General features: G+C 37.3%; 3 protein-coding genes across 3 annotated transcripts; all 3 read left to right on the top strand.

Moving 5' to 3' along the window:
• The first annotated feature begins 745 nt into the window (after positions 1-745).
• LOC110895348 (probable inactive purple acid phosphatase 1) lies at positions 746-6,652 on the top strand. Its single transcript, XM_022142650.2, has 13 exons — positions 746-990; positions 1,095-1,268; positions 2,222-2,313; positions 2,406-2,472; positions 2,566-2,688; positions 2,783-2,875; positions 2,943-3,072; positions 3,155-3,236; positions 4,295-4,427; positions 4,496-4,701; positions 5,289-5,414; positions 5,519-5,828; positions 6,139-6,652. The coding sequence occupies exons 1-13, from the start codon at positions 985-987 to the stop codon at positions 6,442-6,444; spliced, it is 1,848 nt and encodes a 615-aa protein (XP_021998342.1). The 5' UTR covers positions 746-984; the 3' UTR covers positions 6,445-6,652.
• A 1,919-nt stretch (positions 6,653-8,571) lies between these two features.
• On the top strand, positions 8,572-12,032 carry LOC110895347 (LRR receptor-like serine/threonine-protein kinase RPK2). The gene has a single exon (XM_022142649.2). It carries the CDS (start codon positions 8,752-8,754, stop codon positions 11,923-11,925), a length of 3,174 nt encoding a protein of 1,057 aa, XP_021998341.1. The 5' UTR covers positions 8,572-8,751; the 3' UTR covers positions 11,926-12,032.
• A 6,038-nt stretch (positions 12,033-18,070) lies between these two features.
• LOC110896863 (ABC transporter G family member STR) lies at positions 18,071-20,937 on the top strand. The gene is made up of 4 exons (XM_022143925.2): positions 18,071-18,433; positions 18,521-18,700; positions 18,805-19,073; positions 19,187-20,937. The coding sequence occupies exons 1-4, from the start codon at positions 18,071-18,073 to the stop codon at positions 20,799-20,801; spliced, it is 2,427 nt and encodes an 808-aa protein (XP_021999617.1). The 3' UTR covers positions 20,802-20,937.
• The last annotated feature ends 4,071 nt before the right edge of the window (positions 20,938-25,008 follow it).

The raw sequence follows: 25,008 nt of genomic DNA, 5'->3' as shown, positions 1-25,008 counted from the left end.
AATACCAATTTCTTATTATTGAGGTGTAATAATTTGAAAGTTTTAATTGCATTTATTAGGGGGTGTTTGGCCTAGCTTTTTTAACAAAGCTTATAGCTTTTTTAGCTTTTTTTACAAAATAAGCTTAACTTGGTGTTTGGTTTAGCTTTTTAAGCTTATGCTTATTAGCTTATATAGGCTAATTTGAAGCAACATAGCTAGACCATGCGTAGTCGTTGGGGTGAATAAGAAGTAACATAGCTAGACCATGCGTAGTCGTTGGGGTGAATAATGCCCCACCCTTGGGCGTTGTCCGCCATGTGTCGTCCTAGTCAGCAAAGGGGTGTTATTCACAAAGGGGCGTAGTGGTGATAATGCCCAATAATGCCCCGTCAATCATTACACAATTATTTAATTAAATAAAACAAAAACCATCAAAAAAATCTTATTAGACAAAGACAATGAAGATGAAGTGTGATTGGACAATCAAAATGGGGCTTGGGTGTGGAATAAAGCACGCTTCAACTGGATTTTGCCAAAAACACGCCCACAGGGGCGGTTAACACCGGCGTTGTCAGACGTTTTCTACCAAACAAACACCCAAACAAGATCGACTACACACGGTCTAATAACTAGACAAATAACAAGTAATGGCATAAGAATAGTCGTATTCGGGTTTTTAATAACTTTGATCCCTAAAGTTGTGAAAGCTCCAATTATTTTAATTTAGTGCCGGTATATTATGGGTTTAAAAATACAAAAAGTTGACCTTATTTTTCTATTTATCCTTTGCTTAAACGGAACATGGTGTCCAACTGAAATCATTAATCTTCTTCACCAACACAAGAATTTGTTTAAACTTTCTTCTACTCCATACTCTGCTTCTATACCTTATTATATTATATATTCTGCAAGTTGACTTTTTTTAATTCTTTCCTGTGTTTACACTTCCCCTTTCTGCTTATATATTATGTATATAGTTTTTGAGCTAATTGCAGATCAAACATGATGGTAATCACTTGAACTCAACATCCCCATGTTTAAAGCTATGATTCCTGTAATATTGTATTGTTGTTTGATTTATTCAGTTTTGAATTTTTTTGTTTTGTTTTTAGGGTAAAGGGAATATGCAGGTTATAGGGTTGAGGTTGCTAGTGATTTTGTGGGGTTTGTATACTGTAACATCTCATGGGGATCAACCCTTTTCCAAGATTTCTATACATGAGACTGTGTTTGCTCTTGATGATGCAGCTTATGTTAAAGCATCTCCTTTGCTTCTTGGATTAAAGGTAACAACAAAGATTAATTTTTTATTGTTTTCTCAGGTTTAAATCCTAATTGATGTCTTGTTTGTGATTTTTACTGTCATGAAAATGATTTTAGTTTTTTTTGAACGGCCAACAAACTCAATCCCGAGCACTCTTGGGGCACCCACTGGACAAACGGAGTACTCCAAGAGTAACCCGAGTCCACCACCAATTCCGGGGAAAACCCAGCAACCCACCCGCCCGTAGGCACGACAGTGAAATTACCGGTAAAATCCGTTTGGCTCAAGGATCCAACCCAGGTTTCCCTGGGTCTCCTATCATTGCCCACCAGTGCCTCACTCTGCACCAAGTGGGAGTCGAACCTGCATCTCTCAACAGAAATGCAAGCCCTCCACCACTTGATCATTGGCATGAAAATGATTTTAGTATAATTGGATAATTAAACCAATGAGAAATGGGAAATAAATTTTCAAGATATTTTGAGTCTTGAAACAACTGTAAAGCTACATATATAATGCTCTGATTTGAATGGTTGACTTTAAGTTTGACTCTTTATTCATGTCATATTATCCCACCAATAGCAAAGCTAAGGTAGGGTCTGAGGAGGATAAGATGTAGACAGCCTTACCTCTACCCCAAAGGAATAGAGAGGCTGCTTCCAGTGAGACCCTCGGCTCGATAGTAGTTTTGCATCAAGCCTTGGACATAAGGCACATAATTGGGACAAATGCCGATTAGTGCATGTACCCCCTTGTCTTTCGGCTATCAGCGCCACCACATGATGCATGATTAACCATCCCCCTCTTTTAGCGTTATTTTCACGAAATTAGTAAAATAACGTTAAAATCAGTGCACTTTCACTTTTGCCCCCCGAGCGCCCACACATATATACATTATGTGCGCATACCGCAAGCGGGGCGAATCATACTATCATGTATACTGTGTGTAATTGTTAATTCCAAACTCCATTCCAGGGTCAAACCTCTGAATGGTTGACTGTAACACTGCACAATCCAAACCCGTCGATCGATGACTGGATTGGTGTATTCTCACCTGCAAACTTCAGGTATTTTAGAACTTTAAAGTGTTCTTCCTCAATCCACATTTGTCATTCGAAAAACTATGATGTTAATATACTTCCGTTTTTATGGTTTTCAGTGCTGCGATATGCACACCGGAAAGCTCAATGATCGCTCCTCCATTATTATGCACTGCACCTATCAAGGTCTGTTCAGTTTCATCACACTCGTTTGAAATAATACGGAAAAGAAGCTATAATAATATAAGTTATATAACCAAATGTAACTTCTTTTTTCAGTTCCAATATGCAAATTACAGCAATGCTAACTACAGAGACACAGGAAAAGCATCGTTGAAGTTTCAACTGATCAACCAACGATCTGATTTCTCTTTTGCATTATTCACCGGTGGATTATCAAAGGTTTTCTTACGATTTGTTTAATATTACTTCCTTCTTTTATCAACGTTTCAGTTATGGTTTTCTAACACGAGGTCGAATTTACATTGTGCAATAGCCGAAACTTGTAGCAGTGTCAAATTCTGTCGTTTTTGCAAATTCAAACGCACCAAATTATCCTCGTTTAGCTCAAGGAAAGACTTGGAATGAAGTAAGTTTATTATTTTGTAACTACTCATAATTTTTATGTTTTAAACTAATCGTTGTATGTATATTAGATGACTGTAACATGGACAAGTGGATACGGGATTGATGAAGCAGAACCTTTCGTTGAATGGGGCCGGAGAGGTGAGGAGAAACAGCATTCTCCTGCTGGGACATTGACGATTGACCGAAAGAGCCTTTGCGGTAGGCAACTAATCTACAAACATTAATGACGGAAGGTGCATATATTATTTTAATTTCTTTTGTTTTCATTTTAATAAAACAGGAGCACCTGCACGAACCGTTGGTTGGCGGGATCCTGGTTTCATTCATACTGGATTCTTGAAGGAATTGTGGCCCAACTCAGTGTATGTTACAATGTCCCACATATTATCATTTGTACCTTTGTAATTTTCAAATTCAATATTTTATGGGTTTTTTATTCATTTTTTTCACCTAACATATTATTTTCCATAACACTTTTAGTTTTGAAACTAAAAAAATAGTTTTTAGAGTAAAATGCCATTTTCGTCCCTGACGTTTGGCCAGTTTTTCGACTTTCGTCCAAAGGTTTGTTTTTTCGCATCCAGATCCAAAAGGTTTGAAATCTTGCCATTTCATCCTGCTCGTTAACTCCATCCATTTTTCTCCGTTAAGTCAGTGGTATTTCCAGTGGCGGATCTTGCCCGTTGAACGTGCCAGGGCTGAAAGACACGGGCACTAAAAAAATCCCGGGCAAGCCCGGGCCAAATATAGTATATATAAAAAATTTCGATCAAAATGCGGAAAATTAGCACTACGGCCGAAAAACTTGCCCGGGTCGTGGCCCTGCCACAGCCCTATAAAGAACCGCCCTTGGGTATTTCCATTTTTTTTGTTAACTTGAAAGGCAGTTCGGTCTTTTTCACTTTATGTACAAGCATTTAGCATAATGTTCAAGTATTCACTTAAAGGGCAATCGGTCTTTTTCACTTTATGTACGAAAATACCCTTGACTTAACAGAGAAAAATGGACGGAGTTAACGAGCCGGATAAAAATGGCAAGATTTCAAACCTTTTGGATCCAGATGCGAAAAAACAAACCTTTGGATGAAAGTCACAAAACTAGCCAAACCTCAGGGACGAAAATGGCATTTTACTCTAGTTTTTTTGGCAACCGGGGAGTAAAAGACTGACTTATTTTTTCGGCTATGTATGAAGTTCTTTTAAGAAGTTAAATACTTTGTCCATCCCATGAAACTCATAAGATTTGACCGAGAAGTCAGAGTATGAGAAATGTTTGATTTATAACGAAATATTAAAAAAAAAACCTTTAATGATGACATAAGAGGGAACATTAATAATCTGCAATGACGGTAACAGAAAAACAACCAACTTTGAATTATGTAGTTACCAAAAAGGAAATGTTAACATTTTCATTGTGCAGGTACACTTACAAACTGGGCCACAAACTCTTAAACGGTTCGGTTATTTGGAGTCATGTTTACCAATTCAAATCATCTCCTTACCCTGGTCAAAACTCGTTACAACGTGTGATCATATTTGGAGATATGGGAAAGGTGGGACCGTTTGAATTTTTTTGTTTAATTGTTTTCCGGTTAAGCTTAATATTGTTTCAATATTGCAGGATGAAGTTGACGGGTCAAACGATTATAATAATTATCAACATGGATCACTTAACACTACCAAACAACTCATTGGAGACTTGAAGAACTACGATATAGTGTTCCATATTGGAGATATTTGTTATGCCAACGGGTATCTCTCACAATGGGATCAATTTACCGCACAAGTTGAACCAATTGCCTCTGCAGTACCTTATATGGTTGCTAGGTATAGTTTTTTTTTACGGTCAATAGTTTCACACTCGCCACAGTGAAAACGGCTGAAAATCTGAAAATTTACTGGATAAAATGCCATTTTCGTTATTTGAGATTTGGCCAGTTTTGCGACTTTCGTCCAAAGGTTTGTTTATCCGCATCTGGATCCAAAAGGTTTGAAATCTTGCCATTTTCATCCGGCTCATTAACTCCATCCATTTTTCTCCGTTAAGTTAAGTCAGGGGTATTTTCGTCTTTTTTGTTAACTTAAAGGGCAATCCGGTCTTTTTCACTTTATGTACAAGCATTTTGCATAATGTACAAGTATTCAAAATACCCTTACTAAACAAAAAACAAAAACAAGTAGGTAAAAAGACAAAAATACCCCCGACTTACGGAGAAAAATGGATGAAGTTAACAAGCCGGATGAAAATGGCAAGATTTCAAACCTTTTGGATCGAGATGCGAAAAAACAAACCTTTGGATGAAAGTCGCAAAACTGGCCAAATCTCAAAGAACGAAAATGGCATTTTACTCTATTCTTAATGTTCATAATTTGTTTTTGTTTTGAGAATTTTCTAATAATTTCATGCTTTTTAGTGGCAATCATGAGCGTGACTGGCCAAACTCAGGATCTTTTTACGAGAACAACGATTCAGGAGGCGAATGTGGTGTTTTGGCTGAAACCATGTTTTACGTTCCTGCTGAGAACCGAGCAAAGTTTTGGTAAAATATCTTCTCACCAACCAACTAATTTTCTATAAACTTTAATCTTCTATGGTCTATTTATTTAATGTGTTACAAAAACTGCGTTTATGTGGGAGTCACAGGTATTCTACAGACTATGGAATGTTTAGGTTTTGTATTGCTGACACAGAACACGACTGGAGAGAGGGAACCGAACAGTATAAGTTCATCGAGGAGTGTTTTGCAACTGTAGATAGACAAAAGCAACCATGGCTAATCTTTCTTGCTCATCGCGTTCTCGGGTACTCTTCGACTTCATTCTACGCTGTTGATGGAGCGTTTGGGGAACCAATGGGGAGAGAAAGCCTTCAAAAGCTATGGCGGAAGTATAAAGTTGATATCGCCATTTATGGTCATGCACACAATTATGAAAGAACTTGTCCTGTTTTTGAGGTTAGTTTTGCAATATTCATATTAGATTTGGCATAATTATTATTATAATGGTTAGATTAAAATGCCATTTTCGTCCCCGAGGTTTGGCCATTTTCGCCCAAAAAGGTTTGAAATCTTCCTATTTTCACCCGGCTCGTTAACTCCATCCATGTTTCTCAATTAAGTCCGGGGTATTTTCGTCTTTTTTGTTAACTTAAAGGGCAATTTGGTCTTTTGAATATGCTAAATGCTTATTACAGAAGTCTTCTTATCTTGGTAGATATAATAGGAGGGTATCTTAGTCATTTAAAGTTTCATTTCTATGATTCAGAATACGTGCACAAGTAACGAGAAGCATGCGTACAAGGGAAGCTTAAACGGGACTATTCATGTGGTGGCGGGAGGTGGCGGAGCAAGTCTTACAGAGTTTGCGAATATTAACACTACTTGGAGTCTAGTAAAAGACGTCGATTATGGGTTCCTTAAACTCACGGCGTTTGACCGTTCTAACCTTCTGTTTGAGTACAAGAAGAGCAGCAACGGTAAAGTTTTCGACTCCTTCAAGATTTCTAGAGATTACAAAGATATATTGGCTTGCACAGTTGATAGTTGTCCTACCACAACCCTGGCATCTTAGCTTCAAAACTTGTGTCTCCGTGAATATTACACCTGGTTTAATTTATTTGATTCCAGTGTACAAATCTCAGTTGGTTGACTATACTCTAGCATACCAACTTTATAAAAAAAGGTGATCAAGTATCAAGATGAAGGCCAATTTCTTTAATATGTTTGTGTGAAAATAGATTATTTATTTTGGATTATATTATTTGCTTCCTTCATTGTCATCAACCGTTTTGCTGCGGGTCGGTCCGGTTTATTACTGTAACAACACGATATCGGCACTCGACATAGCAATTGACATGATATTGGCACTCGACATAGCAATTGACACGTGTCTTACATCCAATGAAAACCATAAAAATTGAAGCCCGAACAAGTAACGGTGTTGTTCGGTCGGTACCAGCAGGGCCGGCCCAAGGGTAAGCTAAATGAGGCTTGGGCCTTGGGCCACCAAACTATAGGGCCTCCACAATTTGATGAAACAACAGTCTATTTATAAAAGATTTAGGGTGTGGGTTATCAACAGATTGATGGTTTGTAGTGTAGTGGTTTTGTGTATGTATGGATGTTGGTGAGACCCGGGTTCAAATCCTTGGTTTAGCAATTTTTTTCCTCGTTTTTAAATTTTAACACAATCTTTCAAATAATACACTTGGGCCCTTCAAGTTTAACTTTCAATTACATACATTCTTTTAGGAAAAAGGCCACAAGATTTTACTTCGCCTTAGGCCACCAAAATGGTTGAGTCGGCCCTGGGTACCAGTTTGGTTCGTTACGGTACCAGTATCAGTTTGTTTCGTTATGGTACCGGTATCGTACAGACGTTGGCTATGGCTTACGATAAAAAAAAATAATTTGTTGCGAATATAACCATGTGTTCAACGAATTTTATATCGTCACGTCTAGAAAACTATAAAAACGATTATAATACCAGTACCGATGTTGTTTGGTCGGTATATGATGATAAAAAAAATCAACTATGTATGAGTTGTTTAAATAGAACTTTGATTGACTCGTACATAATAATAAGCACATGATGATGACGATACATTCAAAAATTTATAAAACGTTATATTGTATAATAAAAAACGAAAAAGGGTAATCGACGTCATTTTACTAAAAAAAATAAAAGGTAAATCGATGTTATACGATACCGATATCGATATTGTTCAGACATTATCGATATTATTAAAAAAAATAATATTATTAAAAATTAAAATTAAAATTAAAAAAAAAACATATTTAAGGTTAAAAGTAAATATAATAATAATAATAATAATTTATTGCAATATTGAAATGATAAAAAACTATATATTATTTTAGAATTAAGAGTTAATTACTGTTTTCATACCTGTGGTTTGTCAAAAATCACTATTTCAGTCTATTAGTTTAAAATTTGCGATTTCAATCCCTGTGGTTTCACTATTTCAGTCCAAATGACTTGATTTTTGTTAATTGGAAATTTAAACACCCTAATTGAAGCGTCGTTTTCATTGTTTGGAGCACTATTTCGAGGTAAGTTTTACATCAATGGACTCGTATCGTTGTTCTGATTAAAAGCCGTAAAAAAACTGTTTGTAATTTGGAAAAAAACATAACTCCGTTAAGTTTTTTTAACGGGGGACCGGTGTAGAAAAAATAGATGAAAGGTGAGACTGGTGGGGGAAATATTTAAAGATGAGACTGTCAATGACTAATGACCTCTAGTTAGAAGTATTACATGCCAATTCCCCTCAATTTTATAATATTATTCAATTTCTGAGTGGGTCCGACGGAAGAACCGTTACCAGTCCGTTTCTCTAACATTCTTTCTTTTCTTTTTTAAACGGCTTCCCAAGCTCAAACATTCTTTTAAATTAATCCGTTTTCTAAACATTATTTTAATTTTTTATTTTTTAAATAAAAGAATAAAGGTTTTTATGGTCCCACAAGCATCCACATGTACTGCTGACCTGTGCACCGTCATTCACACGCTCTAGTCTTCTACCATCAAACGTCCACTAGCCCACGATGAGCCGCCACGTTGACTAACCCTACACCACCATGGTGAGAAATGTTGACTCTTGACTATAAACAATAACACATGGGCCCCACACTGACCCCACTACACCAAATTGCAGTAAATGCAAGCAAAAACAGAGCCATTAAACATTTAAACAACAAGACTGGAAAGAAATCAAATTAAACCCATGTTTTTTTCTACTTAATTTCCCCCAAAATCAAACCTTTTATGAACATTTAGCATCAAAATCAAGAATTTTTATCCTTTTCGCTTCTGGGGTTTCAAAATTCTTGATCTTTATACCAAATTCAAGCAAAAAAAATGGTGGGTGTGTCTGCAATTGGAAGATTGGTTCTTGTTATGTTGTCTTTTTGTTTGATTTCAGGTAAAGTTGTTGACTTTTCGGAGAAAAGTCAACTTCTGGAGTTCAAGAAAACCATTCTTGATCCTCACAACATGTTGTCAAGCTGGAAATCAACAAACCCTTTTCACTGTGGTTGGTTTGGGGTCACGTGCAACGCACGTGGTAGGGTTTCTGAGTTGAGGTTATCAGGAGGTAATTTTGCTCATTCTGGTTCTTGTTTGAGTGATAAACATTCTGATCTTTCAGTGCATGGGTTTGGGATTGTTAGGAACTGTTCATTGTTAAAAAAAGGGAAATTTTTAGGTGGGAAGTTGTCTAATTTAATTGGGAATTTTTTAGAACTTAGGGTTCTTTCAATCCCATTTAATCAATTTAGGGGTGAATTGCCGAGTGGGATTTGGGGTTTGAAGAATCTTGAGGTGATTGATGTTGAAGGGAATGCAATGACTGCAAATTTGTCGATGATCGATTTCGCGAAATTGAAGAATTTGCAAGTTCTTAATCTAGGGTTCAATAGGTTATTTGGGGAAATCCCTAATTCACTTTCTGAATGCAAGTATTTAAGCATTTTGAATCTTGCTGGAAATCGAATTGACGGGCCGGTTCCTGAATTTCTTGGTAATTTTGTGAAGTTAAAAGTGATTAATCTGTCGTTGAATCGGTTTACCGGTTCATTAGGGGATAGATTCTGGAGTTATTGTGATGTTCTTGAGCATGTTGATTTCTCGGGTAATTTCTTGAATGGCCGGATCCCGAATAGTTTAGGAAGGTGCAGCAATTTAAGAACAATGTTGCTCTTTTTGAATAGATTTTCGGGTGGTCTCCCCTTCGAGCTTGGGAACCTTAGCGTGCTTGAAGTTCTAGATGTTTCTAGAAACAGCCTTTCGGGTGTTATCCCCGCGAGCATTGGGAACTGTGTCAAGTTATCAGTTCTTGTTCTATCGTCTGACTTTAATGTTAATCATAGATACGGTTTGATCAAAGATGGTAACTCTTTTGCAAGCTCATTACCGTTGCAAATCACAATGCTTCCAAATTTGAAGCTAATTTGGGCACCAAACTCGAATCTTGATTCTGAGTTTCCAACGAAATGGGGCGATTGCCAAACGTTAACAATGGTGAATCTTGCCGGTAATCATTTGAAAGGAAACATCTCGGGTGTTTTTGAGAATTGCCCGAATCTACATTTTCTTGATGTTAGCTCAAACAGGATCAGTGGAGTTCTTGATGACAAACTTCATGTTCCATGTATGACATTGTTTGACGTTAGCCGAAATCTCCTGTTTGGATCCATTCCTGAGTTCAAGATCACCCCTTGTAGTCGTTTGAACTTTTCGCGACAACTAGATCATGTCACCATATATCTCTCCTACTTTGCTCATAAATCTCGAGTAAAAAGCCATCTTCCCTTGTCCCGGTTTATGCCAGCCATGATTCATGATTTTAGCCACAATAATTTCACGGGCCCAATGCCGTTGCTTCCTATGGTATCGAAAGGTGAATCACAATACAAAACAGGGAAGAAGATTGACTATGCATTTCTAGCAGGCGGAAACAGGCTTTCTGGTAGTCTATTTCATGATAATTCATCAAGAAACTGCGATGATTTGAATGGTTTTTTGTTAAATGTAAGCAACAATGTCATATCCGGTGAAATTTCACCGAATGTTGGTGCTAACTGGAAATGTCTGAAGTTCTTAGATGCATCGAAGAACCAAATTTCAGGTCAGATTCCAAAGAGTCTCGTGAATCTTAGAAATCTAACAGTTCTTCTTCTCAACAACAACAAATTATCGGGTGAAATTCCTTCTGGTTTTTTGACTTCAAAGTCTCATACGAAGTTTAACTTTTCGTTCAATAACTTGTCTGGATCGATAAGGATAGATCATGATCCAATAAACTGCAAACGGATTGTCGGTAACCCTTTACTTCATGGTTGCCAATTTGTTAGTTTATCATCATCGCCACCAGAAGAACCATGGCCCATCGGTCTCGACTCGTTAAACGCTACTCATTCTTCAGATTCTAATGGAGGAAAGAAAGGTGCAAATTCTTTTGAGCTGGTATTGATTATAGTTCCATCAATTATCGTCATCATTCTCATTGCTCTCGTTATTGTTTATCTTTACCGGAGAAATCGAAAACCGAACCCGGTGGTTGCCGGAATCTCACCTCGTCGTCCTTCTCCTTCGCCTCGTCCTCGCGGTCAACAAGAACCGCTAGTGGTTTTTAAGGAGATAGGGGTGAAACTAACATTAGACACTGTTGTTCAAGCAACCGGAAACTTTACGTCAAGAAACTGTATTGGGAGTGGCGGTTTTGGGTCAACTTACCGGGCGGAGATCTCTCCAGGAACCACCGTTGCCGTGAAAAGACTCACAGTTGAAATGTGCCAAGGGGTCCCTCAATTCAATGCCGAAATCCAGAGTCTCGGAAGAATCCGACACCCGAATCTCATTACGTTAATTGGGTATTACGCTAGCACGTCGGAGATGTTTCTGATTTACAACTATCTTCCCGGTGGAAACCTGGAAAAGTTCATCCTCGAAACACGTGCTAGCGTTTCTGGATTGAAAGTTCTTCACAAGATAGCTCTTGACGTTGCTAACGCGCTTCACTTTCTGCATGATCTATGTCAACCGCGTATCCTCCATCGTGATGTCAAACCTAGTAACATTTTACTAGATGAGAACTTCAACGCTTACTTGTCGGATTTCGGATTAGCTCGCCTGCTAGACGATTTCGAGACGCACGTGACGACCGATGTTGCCGGAACGTTTGGTTACGTGGCACCAGAATACGCGCTAACATGTCGAGCATCTGAAAAGGCTGATGTGTACAGCTATGGAGTCATGCTTCTTGAGTTGATTTCCGACAAGAGAGCTTTGGATGCATCGTTTTCGACTCAGGAAAATGGTTACACCATCGTGTCATGGGCGGTGACGCTCCGGCGAGAGGGGCGGTCAGAGGAGGTTTTTACTGCCGGATTATGGGAAGCGGGTCCGCAAGATGCTCTTGTGGAGTTGCTGCACTTGGGTTTGCTTTGCACTGCGGATTCTGTCGTGGGGAGACCTGCCATGAGGCAAGTGGTTCGGAAACTGAAGCAAATTCTACCTGCTTTTGATTGTTGAGTTTACTGGTTCGTCGTCATATATGTTGGTTTTTATGTACATATATCTGATGAATTGTTATCAATTTTGGCATATAATTAAATTCTGTTGATATGAGATTATACATACATATGAGTTAATGGAGATTTTAAATGAATGGTTAATCCTGCAATCTATTTTTTGGCAACCCAACCCAACCCAACCCAAAGGATCCATGAGTGATATAAAGAAAGAGTTTTTGATTTTTGGTGGTTTTTTTGAGACATTATAACAACCAAGTAATTTACGAAACATAAGTTATGTTGACAAATAATCAGCAATCACTTGTAAATGTTGGTTGTACCGACATAATTGACCGCAACAGTCTTTTGTTAGTTGTTGATATCAATAGATTACACAACAGCAACCTAACATAACATATGTGGTTTATTTTTTTCGTGTCACAATTAGTAGATTGCCGATGTTATATATAGCAACTTGCGACTTTTCGAATATGCAACTTTCTCAACACTTACCACCGAGTTACCATAATTCGTCAACGCTCAGCAGCATAAACTTACATCGATTCAAGACGCGATCCTAACTTGCCAAATTCATTATGCAATTTATAATTAAATGTGTACACATATCACTTTTCTCGTACAATAATTCTACAAAAAAAAAAAAAAAAATCTTTTTATCTTCTACCTTGTTAGCCTGAAATGAGAATCACAGAAGAGAAGGAAGGGAAAACCCAAAACAAGCTTGATAGTTACAGCTTGGGGTTAGTTATTTATTAACTACCATAACTGTTCTTACAACTAACTAACTATTACAATGTTCATTTCTAGTCCCTCTACTATTATTATTCTACCATATAGCCCTTAGACTATTATAACATGTAACAATACCCTCCCCTTATCAAAATTTTTGTCCTCAAAAAGTAAAATCAGGGAAACGTGCTTGAACATCTTCTAAAAACTCCCAGGAAGCATCAGTCATAGGTAATCCTTCCCAATGAATTAGCACCTTCATAGCAGCCTTGTTACTCCTTTTTACTACCTGTCTATCAAGTACTGCCCTTGGCTGTAACACGAACCTAGGCCCTTGTGGCAAATCAGCAGTGGCCATCAAAGATCCCTGAGCCTTCTTTAAAAGTGACACATGGAATGTATGATGAATTTGGGCAGTAGGAGGTAAGTCCAGTTTATAGGCTACCCTTCCAACCTTTTTAATAACCAAAAATGGTCCGAAATACTTAGGAGAGAGCTTCCTGTTGTGATGACTCTTCAAAGATTGTTGAGCAAAAGGATGGAGTTTTACATAGACCCAATCTCCTACTTGAAACTCCCTATCAGTTCTGTGAATGTCAGATAATTGTTTCATCCTGTTTCTTGCAGCTTCTAAGTTCTTTTTAAGTCTTTGAATCATAGCCTCTCTATCCCTATGCAATTCTTCCACTGCTGCTATTGGTGTGTCTCCAGGAATATAAGGAATGTGGAGATTTGGTTTGACACCAAACAATGCTTCATAGGGGGACATTTTAATGGCAGAGTGCCATGTGGTATTATACCACCATTGAGCAAGTGGTATCCATTTGACCCATGTTAATGGTGCATCCAAACACATGCTTCTCAAATAACCTTCCAAACATCTATTTAAAACTTCTGTCTGGCCATCAGACTGCGGATGATATGCTGATGACATAGCCAATTGCACCCCTTGCAGCTTCATGAATTCTTGCCAAAAGTTGCTCAAAAACACAGGATCTCTATCTGATACAATGGTGTCAGGATTACCATGTATCTTAAACACAGAATCTAAGAATACACTTGCCACAGTAGCTGCTGTATAGGGATGACTCAGTAGCAGGAAATGCCCATATTTAGTTAGCCTGTCAACAACTACCAAAATAGTATCTTTTCCCTGAACTCTTGGTAATCCAGAGATAAAGTCCATGGATATGTCACTAAAAATGGTCTTGGGAATGGGTAGTGGCTGTAATAGCCCTGGGTAGGCTACTGTTTCATATTTAGATCTTTGGCAAGTTGGGCACTCTTTAATGAACTTCTGAATATCTTTTGCACATCCTTTCCAATAGAAAAACTCTTTGATCTTTACAGCAGTAGGAACTATCCCTGAATGACCCCCCATAGGAGATGAATGGTAAAGGGCAATAATGTCTTTCCTTAAAATTGGATCATCAGCTATCAGCAGCTTGTTCTTCCTTCTTAGCATCTGCCCATCCCAAGATCTATTCTTTATCACTGAACCTTGTTGCAGCTTATCAATTAAGCTTTTGGTGTTTGAATCTTGTTGCCATGCCTCTTGAATTCTTTGCCATAGCACAGGACTGATAGAACTAATACTCAGTTCAAACAAAGCCATTCCCTGCACTCTAGATAAAGCATCAGCCACCACATTATCAACTCCCTTCTTGTAGCAGATCTCATAATCATACCCCAATAGTTTAGATAGCCATTTCTGTTGTAAGGGGGTCACTATCTTTTGTTCTAACAGGTGTTTCAGACTTTGATGATCAGTTTTGATCACAAAGTGTTTAGTAACTAGGTAGTGATGCCAATGTTTTACTGCCATAATAATGGCCAGCAACTCTTTTTCATAGACAGACAAACTCTGCTGTCTAATGGAAAGTGCTTTGCTTATAAAAGCCAAAGGATGGCCTTCCTGCATCAATACTGCCCCCATCCCTTTTGTGGAAGCATCAGTTTCTATGACAAATGTCTTAGAAAAGTCAGGCAGCTTTAAAACAGGAGGAGAACTCAACACCTTCTTCAACTGATCAAAAGCCATTTGAGCTTCATCATTCCATCTGAATCCTTCTTTCTTTAACAATTCAGTTAATGGCCTGGCTAAGAGCCCAAAATTCTTAACAAACCTCCTATAATACCCTGCCAGTCCCAAAAATCCTCTTAACTGCTTAACAGTGACTGGTGTGGGCCATTCTTGTATTGCAACAGTTTTTGTAGGATCAGTTGACACCCCATCCTTAGTTATAACATGCCCCAAATACTCAACCCTTTCACCAGCAAAAGAACACTTTGACTTCTTTGCTTTCAAAGAGTTAAGTCTCATCAAATCCAGCACCACTTTTAAATCCAATAAGTGTTGCTTCCAACTGGTACTGAACACTAGTATGTCATCAAAAAATACTAGTGCACATTTCCTCAAGACACTTTTAAAAGTATTGTTCATCAAAGATTGAAAAGTTGCTGGGGCATTTGTTAGCCCAAAGGGTAATACTAGGAACTCAAAGTGACCCTGATGAGTTTTAAAGGCTGTTTTATAGATGTCAGGTTCATACATTCTTACCTGGTGGTATCCTGATCTGAGGTCCAGTTTAGAAAAGATCACAGCCCCTTGTAATTCATCCAATAACTCTTCAATCAGTGGAATAGGAAAGACATCTTTGACAGTTGCCTCATTCAGTCTCCTATAGTCCACACACATTCTCCATGAGCCATCCTTTTTCTTAACAAGGACAACAGGTGCTGCAAAAGAACTAGTGCTGTGTCTAATGACCCCTGAGTCTAACAACTCTTGTGTCATCTGCTCAATAACATCTTTTTGAGCACTGTGATACCTATATGGTTTCAAATTCAAATTGATCTTATCATCCTTAAGAACAATTCGATGATCACATGGTCTTGAAGGTGGTAAACCTTTTGGCATTTCAAATATATCTTCATAATCTTTCAGCAGAATTTCCAACTCTTTATTTGGCATTTCTTTCCCAACCACAGGTTGATACATACACTGCTGACTTGCAGAGTCTTGAATGGTGAATAGCTGAGCCTGCACCACTTTGTCTTGATCCTGAATCAGGCTTGTGATCTTCTCCATGGAAGACAACCCAACATTCTTCCTTTTTGTACCCTTCAACTCAAAATCTTGACCTGCTACGTTGAATTTCATGGTGAGGTTTTTAAAGTTCCACACTATGTCATTCAAAGTCTCAAGCCATTGTACACCCAATACAATATCATAGTTGTCCAAATCAATGATCATCATATCAGCCGTAAACCAATTCCCTTGCATTATCCATTGGAAATCTTTACAAAGATTAACACATTCCATCTTATTCCCATCTGCTACTGTTACTTGCACATGAGGAATTTGGCTAATGGTACACTTTAATTTCTGAGCCAATGATCTGCTCATGAAGTTATGTGTTGACCCACTGTCCAACAGGATATACAAATATCTTGTACCAATCATTCCTACCACTTGCATGGTAGAATAAGATGGTATTCCCATCAATGCATTCAATGAAATCTGTGGGGTTCCCTGAATCTTTTCTATTTCTTCCAATACTTCTTCCTCATCATCTTCTTGGTATTCTTCTACTTCAACCAAGAACAGTTGTTTCTTGCCTTTACAAACTCTGCTGTGACCTGGCACATACTTTTCATTACAGTAGAAACACTCCCCTTTAGCCCTTTTATCATCCATATACTTATTGGTTACCCTCTTTGGAACTATGGCATTAGAAGGAACAGAATTGACAGGAGTTGCTAAAACAGGCTGTTTAGCAATACTTGTCAAATTATTGGTTCTATTTCCAGTATATTTGTACCCAGAATTACTGCTTGATGTCGTATGAATGCCCAAAATTTTGTTGGCCTTGTTTTGCATTCTTGCCAAAGAATAAGTTTCCCTCAATGTCTTAGGTTTAAACATTTTAACATGGCATTTTATTTCAGGTTTCAATCCTTCTATGAATAAACTGATTGTATACTCATCTTGTAAGGTGACCTTATTGAGTAACAAATCAAATTCATCACAGTATTCATCCAATTCACCTGTTTGTACCAGTGCCTTGAGTGCTCCCATTGCATCTTCAATCAAGGTTTCAGCAAATCTTGCTGCTGCTGATCTTGAGTATTCATCCCAAGTGACATCAGCCATCTGTTTTCCACTGGACTTCATAAACCCCTGATGCCATTGAAGAGCCCTCCCCTCCATATGCACAGCTGCATAACGAACCTTGTATCTCTCCGGAGTTTCATCTATTGAGAAGAAATGGTCACATTTGTACAACCACCCCTCAACATCATCACCATTGAATTTAGGGAATTCAATCTTTGTGAGTCGATTATTACAAACTCTATCTCCTTCATTACGAGGCATCATAGTCCCTTGTTTCTCAATCTTTGCAAAAGCAGCTTGCAAGTTATCGAATGCTGTTTTAAGACTCATTAACCCTTCTTGAGTCTGTGCAGTGAATTCATCCAACCGACTAACATCTTTGGCTATCCTATCAACTTCCTGATTTCGAGTCGTCATTTATTATGAATTCAAAGAGTTGACACAATCGAATAAGGAATTTTAAGAATGAATTTGTTGGAACAGTGAAAATTGTTTAAGAGAATGGACAAATCTCAAATAGATCGATCCACGGGAATCGAATGAATCCAAATGACCAATTCGATGGAATGGAATGATCAAGAACGATCAATTCCTCGTTTGAAAAGGAAGGAATTAGGAATTGAAACAGAATATGAATTTGAAAGAATGGCGCAGTAATTGGAACGATGATCGGAATTGATGGTGGTTGGCCGGAGCTCCGATGGAATCGGTAGCTCTGATACCAATTGTTAGCCTGAAATGAGAATCACAGAAGAGAAGGAAGGGAAAACCCAAAACAAGCTTGATAGTTACAGCTTGGGGTTAGTTATTTATTAACTACCATAACTGTTCTTACAACTAACTAACTATTACAATGTTCATTTCTAGTCCCTCTACTATTATTATTCTACCATATAGCCCTTAGACTATTATAACATGTAACATACCTATGGGCTATGACAGTATGACCCAATAAAAATACAATTTCTTTGTGTCCATTTTAAAATATTTTCATGGTTACAAGTTGTAACATGCAAGTCAAAACCCAAACCAGCCACAGCCCCCAATCACTTATTTACTTTTTTAATCTTATAAAAAACCGTTAGAATAATAGAACGTATATATTTCCTATAATCTTTTTTTAGTAGATCCGTCCTTGCTGACGGTACCATCAAAGAGATGTATCTTAAGCTTTGCCGTCGTCCAAAACTATTTTGTCACTAGTCCCAGCATTCATTCTCTTGTAGTTATAAATCTATCATCCTCCATATATCAACCTCAGACCTTTTTTTCACAAAAAAAAGCTCGGTTTTTCGACATGGCGACAAGGTATCCTAGAACGGACACGAACCGGAGCCTCGAGACATTGCTAGATTTGGACAAAACCAAGGCCAAATCAAGCAAGAACATGGCCAAACTTCCAACCCAAAAACTGGTCCCCGGTCATGGGCTCGAGTTCAGCAACTTGTCATATAGTGTGATGAAGAAGCAGAAGAAAGATGGTGTGTGGATCACCAAAGAAGCTTATCTTTTGAATGACATTTCGGGTCAAGCCATGCGAGGTGAGATCATGGCGATCATGGGTCCTAGTGGTGCTGGAAAGAGTACTTTTCTTGACGCTTTGGCAGGCCGGATTGCGCAAGGAAGTCTTGAAGGCTCGGTTCGGATTGATGGGAAAGAGGTAAGTGTGTTTTGGAATGATTGATGAGTGTTTTATTAGTTTGGATCTAGTGTTGTTTGGTTATGACATAGTGTGACAATGATTCAGGTTACAGCTAGCTATATGAAGATGATATCGTCTTATGTTATGCAAGATGATCAACTCTTTGCTATGTTGACGGTTTTTGAGACGTTTATGTTTGCGGCAGAAGTTCGTCTTCCGCCTTCTTTATCACGGTCCGAGAAGAAGAAACGAGTGGTCGAACTCATCGACCAGTTAGGCTTAACCGTATGAATCTTTTTTCGTATACCATAAAAAGAAATAGAAGTTTAGCTTGTTATTGTTGTAAGATGTAAGTTGTAAACTAACACATGTTTGTTTGATTAATTTAGAGTGCGGCGCATACTTATATTGGTGATGAAGGGAGGAGAGGGGTTTCGGGTGGTGAGAGGCGGCGTGTGTCTATTGGGATCGACATAATTCACAAGCCGTCGTTGTTGTTCTTGGATGAACCGACATCAGGGCTAGACTCAACTAGCGCTTTTAGTGTTGTTGAGAAAGTTAAAGATATTGCGCGTAATGGTAGCATTGTTCTTATGACGATTCATCAGCCATCGTTTCGGATCCAAATGCTTCTTGATCGCATCACAGTTCTCGCAAGGTAGATAATATTTATGTTTGATGGTATTGCATTTGGGAATTTATGTTATCGTTGAGTGAGATCTTACTGTGTACGTTTGTTTGTTTGTGTAATTTATTTTACCGTTGTGACAGGGGGAGGTTGATATATCTAGGGAGCCCGAATGCGCTATCTGCACATCTTGAGGGGTTCCAACGGCCAGTGCCAGAAACCGAGAACAATATTGAATACCTATTGGATGTGATCAAGGAGTACGACGAGTCAACCATCGGGCTTGATCCTCTTGTGATGTACCAACGTGACGGGCTCAAGCCGGATCCAGTGGCTCAGACCCCGGTCCCCAAACCACCGAGAACACCTCGAACTCCATATGGGAGAACACCGCACAACCAAAAGCATATTGCCCTTCGCAGTCTACAATTTTCGAGTGGCAACACGACCCCTCGACAGAATTCCGCCTCATTTGACTATCATGAAAATGAGTCTGATGACGAGTTCGACAATTCAAGAGAGCGTAAAGCTGCTGTCCGTACACCAATGAACATGACTAGCGGAGCCTATAATCCACGTTTAGCGTCACAATTCTATAAAGATTTTTCGGTATGGTTATACCACGGGGTGAAAGGTACACCACAACGTGCACCATCTTGGACTCCAGCTAGGAGCGCTACCCCTAGCCGGACAACTCCAGTTAGGAGTGGTACTACCCCTAGCCGGACACCAACCATAAACCGCCAGCGTATCAAAACTCCCGTGTTTAGTCCCTCTTCAGAGTCATATGTATCCTATGAAAACACATTTGAACTAGAGGTCCTTGATGAACCTGACCTTGGACCAAAGTTTGCCAACCCATGGCTACGCGAAGTCATGGTTCTCTCATGGCGAACCGCATTAAACGTGATCCGAACCCCTGAACTATTTCTTTCCCGTGAAATCGTTCTAACCGTCATGGGTCTCATCCTAGCTTCCCTTTTTCAAAGGCTGTCCGATCACGACTTCAAAACGATTAACCGTCTTCTCAACTTCTACATCTTTGCGGTTTGTCTCGTTTTCTTTTCCTCAAACGATGCGGTCCCAACTTTCATCCAAGAACGATTCATATTCATCCGCGAGACCTCCCACAACGCTTATCGCGCATCCTCTTACGTTATATCATCCCTCATTGTTTACCTCCCGTTTTTCGCCATCCAAGGATTCACATTCGCGGCGATCACACAATTCATCCTCCACCTAAATAGCAACCTATTCCGTTTTTGGGTCATACTTTACTCCTCTCTCATCACGACAAACGCGTACGTGATGCTCGTGAGTGCGCTAGTCCCAAGCTACATCACGGGCTACGCGGTTGTGATAGCCACCACGGCTCTCTTTTTCTTGACTTGTGGTTTTTTCCTAAAGGAGTCTCACATCCCCCCTTACTGGCTATGGCTCCACTACATATCGGCCATCAAGTACCCTTTCGAGGCGATGTTGGTGAACGAGTTCAAAGGCGGCCATTGCTACACCGGAGAGTTTTCGCAGCTATCACCCGGCCCTCTAGGAGAAGTCAAGATTAGTGATGCTCACAAGAACGATCCCACAAAGCAAGGGATCGACTGTTTGTTGATCGGAGAAGATGTGTTGAAATCCATGGACATAAAATGGGAAAACGTTTGGTATGATGTTGGGATCTTGTTGGCTTGGGGGGTCTTGTATCGTCTCTTGTTCTACGTCGTCTTGAGGTTTTATTCCAAGAACGAAAGAAAATGATATCATACGATACGATACCATTTGAATTTTCTTTTGCAGTTTGAATAGTTGACATGTTGTTTGGGAACTTTCTGTTTCATAACACGTTTAGTCATTTAATTAAATTCGAACCCGGATGGACCCTTTGTTTGAACAATTTTTAAATATTCTATTTTTTTTTTCTTCCCTTGTCCCTCTTTTAACGTTTAAATATCGGATGATTGCTCTTTTGGACGAGTTGTAGCCTGTATTATATATTCGTCTTTATATTAATTTTCTGAATGGTATGGCTGTTTAGTGAACAATAAAGGTTTTTTTCAAACAGATTTTTTTTCCACCATAATTTGTTTACACATAAATATACATTTAATCGTGTATATGTAATTTATCTACCTGACAAAAAATGAATACATAATTGGATACATATTATCATCATCATATTTCTCGTCAATTTTTCCCACCCAAATCTCTTCATGACCCTTGATAAAATAATAGAGTTAATTACATAGTTAGTCCCTGTGGTTTGCACAAAATAACATACTTAGGTACTAATAGTTTAAAATCACATTCTAGGGTATTAACTTTTCATTTTGTAACGTTTAAAGGTATTAACTTCTAGGGTATTAACATAGTTAGTCCTTGTGCTTTGCACAAAATAACATACTTAGTTACTAATAGAATGTGATTTTAAACCTACAAATAACGTTAATACCTCCAAACGTTACAAAATGAAAGTTAATACCCTAGAATGTGATTTTAAATTATTAGTACCTAAGTACGTTACTTTGTGTAAACCATAGGGATTAACTATGTAATTAACTCAAAAACAATATTTAATAACGTAGAAAAAAGTAACTTAATCATGTTTTAATTTTAATATCATTAATAATTTTTTTAACCCATTTGTGACATAGTAATTAACCATTAATTATGAAACTATTTTATTCCTCATATATAAATCGTTAACAACTTAGATCGTGATTTTATAATAACTAATTATTAATTAAATCGGAATAACAATTATTAATAAAAATAATAAATCATGATATACCTTTCAAATTATTTTAATTCACTTTAAATAAAAGTATATTTAAAAAATACACAATATTAACAATAATATTATTTATATACACTATTATATATAATGTAATACGTAATTTCAGTCATATGAATAATACACAAACACACACACACACACACACACACACATATATAGAGAGAAGAAGGATTCGTTAGGAACCACCCTTTATTGCGAGAACCGAGAGAACCAATGTGAATACAACAAAAAATACCTAAAAATAGCTAAAAAACACACAATTTTTTAAATATTTTCTAAATTAAAATCGCTATATTTTGTTATTAATTTTTTTAAATTAAAAAAAACTTGGCTACTAAAAGTAGCGATTTTTACATAAAAAATATTAAAAAAAATTGTGTGTTTTTTAGATTTTTTTAGGTTTTTTGGGGTTTTAGTTATTAGCATTTTAGCTTGGGTGGGTGGGGGGGGGGGGTTAGGTTTTTTTTGTGTGTTCATATTGGTTCTCATGGTTCTCGCAATAAGAGTGGTTCTCAAATGAACCCTACCATATATATATATATGTATATATATATATATATATATATATATATATATATTTGTGTATTAAATATTTTTAGTGTTCAACTCGTTTAATACAATGGTTATTATAGTATTTCAATGTTACTAATTAACATAGGCCAGTTTTTGTCTTAAATTTAAGTTAGTTGTGTGAACTGACATATGATAATAAAAATACATAAGTTATATGAATTTTTTATAGATTATATAATTATATCGTTTCTATTGTACAATCCGTGTAATACGTTACGTGGGTCTTTAACCTAGTATGTATTCTAATAATATATTCCTAAAATATAAAGTATGTTGTTTGAAATAGACAATTAATCTTTGTTTCTATTTTATCAAGTTCTACTCGACAATCAAATCGAATAATACACAATGAATTTGGATCAAATAATTATCAATCTTATTAACCAGAAAATATAACTCAAAAACTGATTACAACTCTCGAACCATAACTCGATTTCTCTTTTCATAATATGAAATCCTAACTTGATTTGTATAGACTCCAAACGTTAATTATCTGAATGGTATGGTTGTTTAGTGAACAATAGAGGTTTCTTTTTTTCAAACAGATTTTTTCCACCATAATTTGTTTACACATAAATATACATTTAATCGTGTATATGTAATTTGTCTACCAGATAAAAAATGAATACAAAATTGGATACGTATTATCATCATATTTCATCTCATCAAATTTTTCCCGCCCAAATCTCTTCATTACCCTTAATAAAACAATATTTAATAAACTAGAAAAAAGTAACTTAATCATATTTTAATATCATTAATAATTTTTTAACCCATTTGTGACATTGTAGTTAACCATTAATTATGAAACTATTTTATTCGTCATATATAAATCGTTAACAACTTAGATCGTGATTTTATAATAACCAAGTATTAATTAAATCGGAATAACAATTATTAATAAAAATAATAAATCATGATATACCATTCAAATTATTTTAGTTCACTTTAAATAAAAGTTATATTTAAAATATACACAATAACAAAAATAATATTATTTATATACACTATTATATGTAATGTAATACGTAATTTCAGTCATATGAATAATACACAAATACACACACACACACACACACATATATATATATATGTTTGTGTATTAAATATTTTTAGTGTTCAACTCGTGTAATACACTGGTTATATTATAGTATTTCAGTGTTACTAATTAACATAGGCCAGTTTTTGTCTTAAATTCAAGTTAGTTGTGTGAACTGACATATGATAATAAAAATACACAAGTTATATGAATTTTTTTACAGATAATATAATTATATCATTTCTATTGTACAATCCGTGTAATACGTTACGTGGGTCTTTAACCTAGTATGTATTCTAATAATAAAATATAAAGTATGTTGTTTGAAAGAGACAATTAATCTTTGTTTCTATTTTATCACGTTCTACTCGACAATCAAACCGAATAATACACAATGAATTTGGATCAAATAACTCTTAGTATTATTAACCATAAACTATAACTCAAAAACTGATTACAACTCTCGAACCATAACTCGATTTTTCTTTTCATAATATAAAACCCTAACTTGGTTTGTATAGACTACACCTAACTTGCTAGCCAGGACATTACTATACTAATTATAATGTAATTAGGAAATTTAATTAATTTAACAAACTTTTCAAATTGGGCCCCCCCAGTTCAACAACTTGTGACTTGTTTAAACCTATATATTTATCGGGTTGGGCCCCTCGCTTGGACCAAACAACAATTAAGCCAAAAATCCACCCCCGTAATTGTTGAATCTGAAACTAACGAGTAATCATATCAAAGTTTGTCATATATGTGTTGATTCTCCCAAAGATCTCGTTGATCTCTTAATGCGTGATTTTATCTCCACTTAACTTGTACAAACACATGCATTTTGTGTAGGATCGGGGAATCGATCAAAACGAGTCGATCAGAAGAGTTCTCGATCAATACGAAAGGCGGAATCAGACGTATTGATGTTGTAGCAGCTTGATATGCACTTAGAATCACTTTAACTGTCTCTTGTATTGATTTGACAAAGATACACGAGCTGGCGACACTTCGGCAGAGCTTCACTACCGGAATCAGAATGTTACAAATGAAGACCCAAGACCTCCTATATATAGGGAACACCAGGTCGCATGAACCATCCACACGAGCTGGTCCACTTCGCACGACTTGGCCAGTTCGCACGAACTGGTCACCTCGTGTGAGGTGGCTGGTTCAAGCCTGTTTCCCGTTTTTCTCGTACAACGTGTCTTGGTCTATCTATTCTATTACATGACTCGATACAAGACGAAGTCAACAGATATATGCACTAACAAACTCCCCCTTGGATGTTGACGAGTCTTCAGTGTGTCGAATCTTCAGTCTTGATCGGTCTTCTCGCTCTTTCCAAAGTATCTCTCTCTGTAAGCATCCTCCTCAATCTCTATCTATCTTCTTCTAACAGAATCTGATCCTGACTCTATTCTCTCTCTAATTGTCTTGATCAGATCTCTTGATTCTTTAAGCTTATCAACATCACCAGCTTCTATCTTGAGCTTTGTTCCAGAATCTGAATCTGGCTCTAACGTCTTCAGACTCCCCCTTTCGATAAGCTGGGATCG

Source organism: Helianthus annuus, chromosome 12 (genome assembly GCF_002127325.2).
Source record: "Helianthus annuus cultivar XRQ/B chromosome 12, HanXRQr2.0-SUNRISE, whole genome shotgun sequence".
NCBI lineage: Eukaryota > Viridiplantae > Streptophyta > Magnoliopsida > Asterales > Asteraceae > Helianthus > Helianthus annuus.
Note: the sequence above shows the minus strand (reverse complement) of the source record. Positions and strands in the feature narration are given on the sequence as shown.

Bases quoted from the DNA above. Each gene is read 5' to 3' on its own strand.
- LOC110895347 (XM_022142649.2), top strand. From the start codon at position 8,752: ATGGTGGGTGTGTCTGCAATTGGAAGATTGGTTCTTGTTATGTTGTCT.
- LOC110895348 (XM_022142650.2), top strand. The intron at 2,689-2,782 runs GTTTTCTTACGA...ATTGTGCAATAG, and splicing joins TCACCGGTGGATTATCAAAG to CCGAAACTTGTAGCAGTGTC. The intron at 3,237-4,294 runs GTATGTTACAAT...TTCATTGTGCAG, and splicing joins GAATTGTGGCCCAACTCAGT to GTACACTTACAAACTGGGCC.
- LOC110896863 (XM_022143925.2), top strand. From the start codon at position 18,071: ATGGCGACAAGGTATCCTAGAACGGACACGAACCGGAGCCTCGAGACA. The intron at 18,434-18,520 runs GTAAGTGTGTTT...ACAATGATTCAG, and splicing joins TTCGGATTGATGGGAAAGAG to GTTACAGCTAGCTATATGAA. The intron at 19,074-19,186 runs GTAGATAATATT...CCGTTGTGACAG, and splicing joins CGCATCACAGTTCTCGCAAG to GGGGAGGTTGATATATCTAG.